Consider the following 9,459-nt stretch of genomic DNA (forward strand, 5'->3'; position numbering starts at 1 on the left):
AATAAAAAATTAAATGATACAGATAAAATGATATTAGCTAAAGAACTTCATAAACCAGTTAGAAAAAAATTTCCTAAACGAAGAATAATTACTAAAGGTATTGATGATTTATGGGCTGCTGATTTAGTTATAATGAGAAATTATTCTGATGAAAATGAGGGTTATTCTTATATAATAACTGTTATAGATACGTTTTCAAAATTTTCTTGGGCTTTAGAACTCAAAAAGAAAGATGGAATTAATGTTTCAGAAACATTTCAAAAAATAATAAAACAAGCTATATCACAAAATCATCAAGCACCAAAATTACTCCACGCAGATAAAGGTTTGGAATTAGAAAATAAACATTTTAAAAAAGTTTTGCAAGAATATGGAATTAAAATGTATCACACCCAAAATGAAGAAAAATCGTCAATTATTGAAAGATTTAACAGAACATTAAACAGTAAAATGAGATTACATTTTGAAGTTACAAATTCTAAAAAATGGATTAAAATTTTAAAAAGTTTAATATATGAATATAATTTCAAAGACATACATCGATCTATTGGTATGAGACCTTGTGAAGTAAATAAATCTAACGAAGATGATGTTTTTCATAAATTATTTTCTACAAAAAACAAACCTAAACCAAAAATTAAATTTAGTGTAGGTGATAGAGTAAGAATAACAGCTTCTAAAAAAACATTTGGTAATAAATATAGTAATAATTGGACAAAAGAAATATTTATAGTTAATGAAATTTTATACACAAATCCTATTACTTATAAAATTATAGATTTAAACAATGAAGAGATTATAGGGAGTTTTTATAACCAAGAGTTACAAAAAACAAAATTTTAAATGATATTTTTTAATAGAAATTATTCTATTAAAAAATTGAATGTAAAAAAAAAAATAATATTTTCTATAATAAAGAATGGAAGGATTAAATAAAATTGAATCTTTAGTTAAAGAAATTGATATCAATAATAAAATGGATGTATTAAATAAAAAAATATATCCTGCTAAAACTTGTGATAAATGTAATTTAACAATTGGTTCCAAAAGTTGGTCTGCTCATTTGAAATCTATTCGACATCAAAAAAATGATATAGATCAAACAATTTTACCTTGTAGAGTTAATACAAAATATAATGGTGTACCAATTAATCAATATAGACTAAAAAATTTTAATTTTTTGAAAGTAATGCGAAATGAAATAAAAAAAAGTATACAAAAAAAAAATAATAAATGTTATGTGAAATTTTGTGCTTTTGAATACTATGAATATTCTGAGAGTATTAAATATAATCTAAATAAAATTCCAATTGATGGAAATATTTTCATTATTAATCAAGGAGATGATGGTTTTGGAAATGGAAAGCCTTATGTTTCTAAACTATTACATTCACCAACTTGGTTAGAACTTTGTCATATAGCCAATGATCAAATTATTGCAACAGATGATTATAATCACTATTATCTAGACGATATTAAGATTGTTCAAGATTTAGGAAATATTAAAATGTGTGAATTTAGTATGGGATCTTAATATTATTTAAATATTATTTTTAATAAAAATTATTTTTATTAAAAAATTGAATGTAAAAAAATAATAATATTATCTATAATAAAGAATGGAAAATAAAAAAATTGAATCTTTAGTTAAAGGAAATGTTAACAATAATAAAATGGTTAACAAAACTTGTGAAAAATGTAACTTAACAGTTAGTTACAAAAATTGGTCTAGACATTTGAAATCTATTCGACATCAAAACAATGATCCAGATCAAATTATAGCTCGATTTAGACGAACATACAGAGGTACAAAAACAACAAATGTAAGAACAAGACAAGAGAGCATACAAAGACCTGCAGATAAAACTTGTGATATTTGTAAGATAACTGTTAAATACAACAGTTGGTCTAAACATTTGCAGTCTATTCGTCATCAAAATAATGGTATAAGACCAAGAATATCAAGAGAGCCCAAAGCACATAGAGTTTTTAATTTTACTGAAGAAATGTTTGAAAAAAACAACACGATTCGACCTATTTTACAAAATGAAGAAACAGCATTTCAAAGTAGATTAAAAACTTATATTATTAAAAATAATATGGGTATTAAAGATATACAAACATTTTTAAATCGTTTAGATAATCCAGTAATAGGACGAGTTAAACATGAATTAAAAAAAAAAAATTTAAAAGTTAATATTTGGTTATTTGCTATATATAAGAGAGGTAATAGTGAAGAAAATATGGAATATGAGGAAAAAAATTTTAAAACACAAAATATAATCTTAACAAAAAATTCTAACTTAAATGATTTTTATACAGAAGTAAAAATTAAAATTGTACAAGAAGAAGAAGATTTTATATTGAAAGGTTCTCAATGGAGACTTCATGAAATTTTAAGTTTGGGAATAAATATAAATAAATATGTTCCTTTTAAGGGTTCTTCATATATTGAATTACCTAAAAACATTGGAGATAAAAAAGCTATTATAAATGTTAAAAATGAAGATGATAAATGTTTTCTTTGGGCAATACTCTCAGCTTTACATCCTGTTGAAAAAAATGGACAAAGAGTTACAAAATATAAAAAATGGGAAAATGAATATGATGATGTAATTAAAAAATCTAAAATAGAATTTCCAGTAAGTACCAAAGATGTTCCAAAATTTGTTAAATTAATTAACAATTTATCTGTTAATATTTATTACCTAGAAGAAAAAAGTAAAAATAAGCATATAATTGTACCATTAGAAGTAACTATAAATGAAAAAACAAATCATATAGATTTGATGTATTTAAGAGAGGATAATGAGAATAAAGGTCATTATTGTTGGATTAAGGATTTATGGAAACTTTGTGGAAGTCAAATGACAAAAGATGGTCATAAAAGAAAAATATGTAAAATGTGTTTAAATAGTTTTGATACAGAAAATAAGTTAAATGAACATAAACATTATTGTGCTAATAATAAAGCTGCTAAAATAGTTCTACCAAAACCCTATAATAAAACTTTAGTATTTGAAAAATATAATAATTCCTTAAGAGTACCTTTTGTGGTTTTTGCTGACTATGAATGTACTCTTAAACCAATATATACTTGTCAACCAAATGATACAGAGTCTTTTACTAATTGTTATCAGAAACATATACCCAATAATTTTTGTTATTATATTAAATATAGTAATGGTGATTATAAACCTCCTGTAACATATTCTGGTCCAAACGTAGCTCAAGTATTTTATGAATGTATGAAAAATGAAGAAATAAGTATTTCTGAAATATATGATAAAATAGTTCCTATGAAATCATTGAATGCAGAACAATTAAATAATTATTATAATAAATCTAATAAATGTCATATTTGTGAAAGATATTTAAGTGAAATACCTCCAATGTTAGAGAAAAAATTTAAAATATATAAAAACACTATTGAATATTATAAAAATACTGATGATGTTAAAAAAATTAAATTGTATGAAGATGATCTTAAAATAATTAATGATAATATTGAATATTATAAAAATACTGATGATGTTAAAAAATTAAAATTGCATGAAGATAAACTTAAAATAATTAAAGACACTATTAAATATTATAAAAATACTGATGATGTTAAAGAATTAAAATTGTATAAAAATATACTTAAAAATATGATTAAAGACACTATCGAATATTATAAAAATACTGATGATGTTAAAAAATTAAAATTGCATGAAGATGATCTTAAAATAATTAAAGACACTATTAAATATTATAAAAATACTGATGATGTTAAAAAATTTAAATTGTATGAAGATAAACTTAAAAACGAAATAGAAAATAAAAATAAAAATATGAGAAAAGTTCGGGATCATGACCACTTAACTGGAGAATATAGAGGAGCAGCACATTCTATCTGTAATCTTAACTACCAAAATCCACGTTTTATTCCAATTGTTTTTCATAATCTTTCAGGTTATGATGCCCATCTATTTATAAAAGAATTTGGGAACGATAATGAACAAATAAAAATGCTCGCAAATAATGAGGAAAAATATATTTCTTTTTCAAAAATTATACCACGTGTAGTAACTAGGAATGGCAAAGACATAAAAATATCTACAGAATTAAGATTTATAGATTCATTCAAATTTTTACCCAGTTCTTTAGACAAGTTAACAAATAATTTAAGAAATGATTCGAAATTAAATTTAAAAAATAAATTTAAAGAACTTAGTAAATATTTTCCTGAAGAACATTTAGATTTAGTTACTAGAAAGTTAGCTTATCACTATGAGTATATGGATTGTGAAGAAAAATTTAATGAAACATGTTTACCTCCTATTGAAAAATTTTATAGTTCTCTCATTGATAAAAATATAACTAAAGAGGAATATGAAAACTCACAGAAAATTTGGAAAGTTTTTAATATACAAAATATGCGTGAATTCACTAGTTTATATAATAAGATCGATGTTTTATTATTAACAGACATAATAGAAAATTTTAGAGATATTTCTTTAAAAAATTATAAATTAGATCCTATGTGGTATTTTACAACACCAGGATTTGCATGGGATTGTATGTTAAGAATGACAAACGTAAAATTAGATTTATTAACAGATATAGATCAAATATTGTTGTTTGAAAATGGAATCAGAGGTGGTTTATCTCAATGTAGTCAAAGATATTCAAAAGCAAATAATAAATATATGGGAGATAAATTTAAAAAAAAAGAGGAATCAATATTTTTAGAATACTTGGATGCAAATAATCTTTACGGTTGGGCAATGAGTAAATATTTACCTACTGGAGATTTCAAATGGGTTGATAATCTAAATGATTTTGATGTAATGAATATTTCTGACAAATCATCTAAAGGTTATATTTTAGAAGTCGATTTAACTTATCCTGAAGAACTTCATGATCTACATTCAGATTTCCCTTTAGCACCGGAAAGACATTTTGATGACAAACAACTCCCAAAATTATTAACAACTTTGTATGATAAGAAAAAATATATAATACATTATGAAACACTAAAATTATATATTAAATTAGGTTTAAAAATAGAGAAAATTCACAGAGTTTTAGAATTTAGTCAATCTCCTTGGTTAAAAGTTTATATTGATTTTAATACTAATCTTAGATCAGAAGCTAAGAATGATTTTGAAAAAGAATTTTTCAAATTAATGAATAATAGTGTTTATGGACGTACTATGATGAATGTTCGAAATCATGTTGATATAAGATTATGTTCTAATGCACTCCAAGTAGAAAAATTAATTGCAAAACCAAATTTTGATCGAAGAACAATTTTTACTGAAAATTTAGCTGCAGTACATATGAAAAAATGTGAAATAACTTTCAATCAACCAATATATGTAGGAATGTGTATTTTAGATTTATCTAAAATGTTAATGTATGATTTTTATTATAATATAATTAAACAAAAATATGGAAATAGAGTTAGATTGTTATATACAGATACAGATTCACTTATATTAGAAATAAAAACTAATGATTTTTATCAAGATATGAAAATTATGTTAGATCATTTTGACACTTCAGATTATCCAAAAGATAATATTTATAGTTTACCTTTAGTTAACAAAAAAGTCTTAGGCAAGTTTAAAGATGAATTAAATGGAAAAATTATGACTGAATTTATAGGTTTAAGATCCAAATTATATTCACATCGAATCTTAGATTCTGAAAAAGAAATTAAAAAAGCTAAAGGTGTTAAAAAAAATGTTGTAGAAAATAAAATATGTTTTAATGATTTTGAAAATTGTTTACTAACAAAAAAATCAAAATATGTTAAACAAAATTTATTTAGAACTAAGAAACATGATATTTTTACTGTAGAACAAAACAAAAAAGCTTTAAGTGTTTATGATGATAAAAGATTTATTTTAGAAAATGGTATTGATACATTAGCTTGGGGACATTATAAAACAAAAATAGACAGAAATGATTTTGTAGACCATCTCAATACACTAATTAGAAATCAAAATCAAAAAGATTAGAAAAATATATAATAATAACGTGTGCCCCATTTGGGTGAGTGTTAAATATAAATTTCTTTTTAATACATTTTTGCATTTAGATTTTTATTTTTAATATAACAATTATATTAAAAAATATTTTAATTATTATTGCATTTAGATTTTCTTAAAAATATTTTGGGGGATCATGGCATTTCAATTTTTAATTATTAATAACATAAGTTTAGCAAAAAATATTTTAATTATTATTGCATTTCGATTTTTATTTTTAATAATTAAGTTTTGCGGAAAATATTTTAATTATTATTGCATTTCGATTTTCTGATCTTTTTATACATTGTTTTCTTTGTGATCTTTTATTGATATAATATGGACTGTGCCAGGACTGGTACATATATACTACTAGTGTATTATTGATATTTTAACTTTTGAAGTATGATACTTAAATTCACATAGTTTTACTAATTGTTCAATATATATGTTACGATTTATTTAATAAAAATGAATACAATTAATAAAATATTCTCCATTTTGTTTACTAATCAAATCTCTTAAAAACATATTAAATACAATTATATAATTATGTTATGTTCATTATAATATATATTCATCATAATAATTGTTCGCTTGGCACCTGTAGTACTGATCATTCAGTCGTTGTATACAATACGTTCGTTGTACTCTAGATGGACATTGTGCCCACATACTTGGAGGAAATTGAGCATTTTCAGATATATAATTTTCTAATATGTAGGTAGTCAGTATTTTTTAAACATTCTGCCGGAATGGTTGGAATGATTTCATAGGCAAATAAGTCACTTAATATTTCTGGAGGTAAAAATTGCAGTCCAAAACAAATTCTAAGAAATAAAACTATTTCTGATTTATTTTTATATTCATTTGGCAATCCAAAATTTTGTATTTTTCCCACCTACAACATTCATTTGTAATACAAATATTTATTATATTTATTTATATGGATGTTAATTTATACATATCACGATTGTCCCAAATGGAAACGACAACCTTTTCCGCGTCTGTCCAAACTGTACACACAGCTTTATGAATTGCTTTTTCAAAATCAACAAACACGGTATCAGGAGCAAAGGTAACTTTATATTTTAAACACGATTCATTCAAATACGTAAAAGCTCTTCTGTATGTTTTTTGTTCTTTATTAGGTAGTAAAAAAATGCATATACATATTTTTACGTACTAGGTTAATATCTGACGCAGTAGAAGTAATGCATCCGCCAATCAACTCAGTATAAATAAGTTTTGATGGTTTTATTGATATGTCTGTAGTAGCTTTTCGTTTAAGTCCGTTGCTTAATTTTTGTCGTTTAAGGTGTGCAAGTTCATTTGAATCGTGATTATGTGACGTTGGTTCAGATATCTTGTTTTTTAGATTATCAATCTTATAAAAACTTTTGCAATTTTTGTTTGTGCACTTCCACCGTTGTACTTTATTTTCAAGCATTTTATGGTAACTGAACTTGTAGCCATTAATTATAAAAAATTCTTTTTTCGCGCATAATTTGGAACTAAACATTTTTTCCATTTTAACGGACGCTGAACACTGTATAACGGGACGACTGGACGAGTGAACTTGTACTGAGAAATGTACACTGTACAGCACCATGCAAAATACTTTTTGTTTTTTTTTTATCAATCATATAAAATGAGATATCAGTCATTAGGTGATTGGTGACAACCAGACATCTCCATGGTGCGTAATCAATTTTATTACACTAACCTGTTTTAATATTAATGACATTTGTATTAAGTAGGTAAATGCTGATAATATTTTATTGTTAGTCGTAGACGTATTATTGTAACACGTTTTAGGGACGCAACTAAGTAACGACTTTAATGGCAGGTAAGAAGAATAATATGGTTGAGTGGCTGTAGTCAATTTGCACCAAAATTGACCCAAAATATATAAAACATGTGAAATTTGCACCATTTTTTTTAAAATGCGTTTGTAATTTGCACCAAAATAAGGGTAAGTAATTTGCACCACCCTCAGGTAGTAAGAAATAGGAATTGTAATTTGGCTGGTACCGAATTGGTTCCCGAGCTCCAACCCCACATGCCGAATTGGTTCCCGTTTGGAAAAGGTGTTTTTTTGGGGTGTACCGAATTGGTTCCCGTTTGAAAAAGGTATTTTGTTGGGTTGGGCCGAATTGGTTCCCGTTTAATTACGCACATTTTCCTTCTCAATTTTACAGGCTTAGGACTGTCAACTTAAAAGTAGGCTTGGTTAAAAATGTGCGTCAATGTGTGTTATAAAAAAATGATATAATATATACAATTTTCAATCGTTGATTCGGAAGTCAATTATCACTAGGTGTAGGTAAAAAATACAAATAATAAAATATAATAAATACAAATGTTTAAAAACGCTGATTTGCAAATTTGAAGCAAACTTTCTGTAAATATTCAATTCGCGTAAGCTTCCCATTGATGTACTCAGTCATACAATTTTCCAAGAATTTGTTATTTTTTTCTTGTTTGCTAGTAAGTTTTCTAGTATTATTACTTCGAAATTTAATATAATTTAATGTCTGAATACTGTTTAAAGTCTCCATAAAATAAAATATATTAGGATGGGCACTTGTAAATTCTTTATTCAGCTTTGAATGGAACGATTCGCAACAATTTGTAGTTCTATCAATATTTTTGTCAAATCTAGCCCAAATTTTCGGTGGAAAGATACTATATGTCATTATGTATGTATCATGAACGTAGTCAAAGAACTGATCCAATTTTGGGCAGCAAGGTTTTATGGCCATCAAATAATTATAAAAACAGTCTTCGACGTCTTCGGGTGATAATTGTTTATATTATATGTCGTTTATTTTATAACATATTAAATTAAAAAGAGAACATTGTTAATCACACAGTCACACATGGTTATATTATATTTTATATAATTGTGAAGATACAGTTTTTGATATTTTAAAATAAGGTTATATTATGATTATCACTGGTAATCAATTACAGTGATACCACATCTCCCCCTTGACTTTAACTTTTTAATTTAAACATTCATAATATTCTTAATGCTAATTTACATAATTATTAACAGACTTAGCAATATGTATGAATTGATAAAAACCAAATAATAACATTAACAATATTCATACTACTTATACAATATCATCAACAATATTCATACAACTAAAATAATATCATTAACAATATTTATACAACTAAAATCATATTCCATTAACAATATTCACACAACTTATACAATATCATCAACAATATTCATACAACTAAAATAATATATCATTAACAATATTTATACAACTTTAATAATAATATATCATTATTTTATTGACAATCTCTTGCCTACACATCCTTTTTTTTTTTTTTTTTTTTTTTAATATCCTAATCTATCTGGTTTTTTAACCTGTCTACCTGACCTTGTTGTTATGGGTGTAGGAATTTTGCTTTTTATGTTTAA

The 9,459-nt window shown here is 24.6% G+C and overlaps 1 protein-coding gene across 1 annotated transcript; it reads left to right on the forward strand.

Moving 5' to 3' along the window:
• Positions 1-4,451: 4,451 nt before the first annotated feature.
• On the forward strand, positions 4,452-5,294 carry LOC132936500 (uncharacterized; the record flags this gene model as incomplete). The annotated part of the gene is made up of 1 exon (XM_061003236.1): positions 4,452-5,294. A coding segment is annotated over exon 1 (771 nt), but the record flags the coding sequence as incomplete, so codon positions are not given.
• Between the last annotated feature and the right edge of the window lie 4,165 nt (positions 5,295-9,459).

The sequence above is a fragment of the Metopolophium dirhodum genome, chromosome 1, assembly GCF_019925205.1.
Source record: "Metopolophium dirhodum isolate CAU chromosome 1, ASM1992520v1, whole genome shotgun sequence".
NCBI lineage: Eukaryota > Metazoa > Arthropoda > Insecta > Hemiptera > Aphididae > Metopolophium > Metopolophium dirhodum.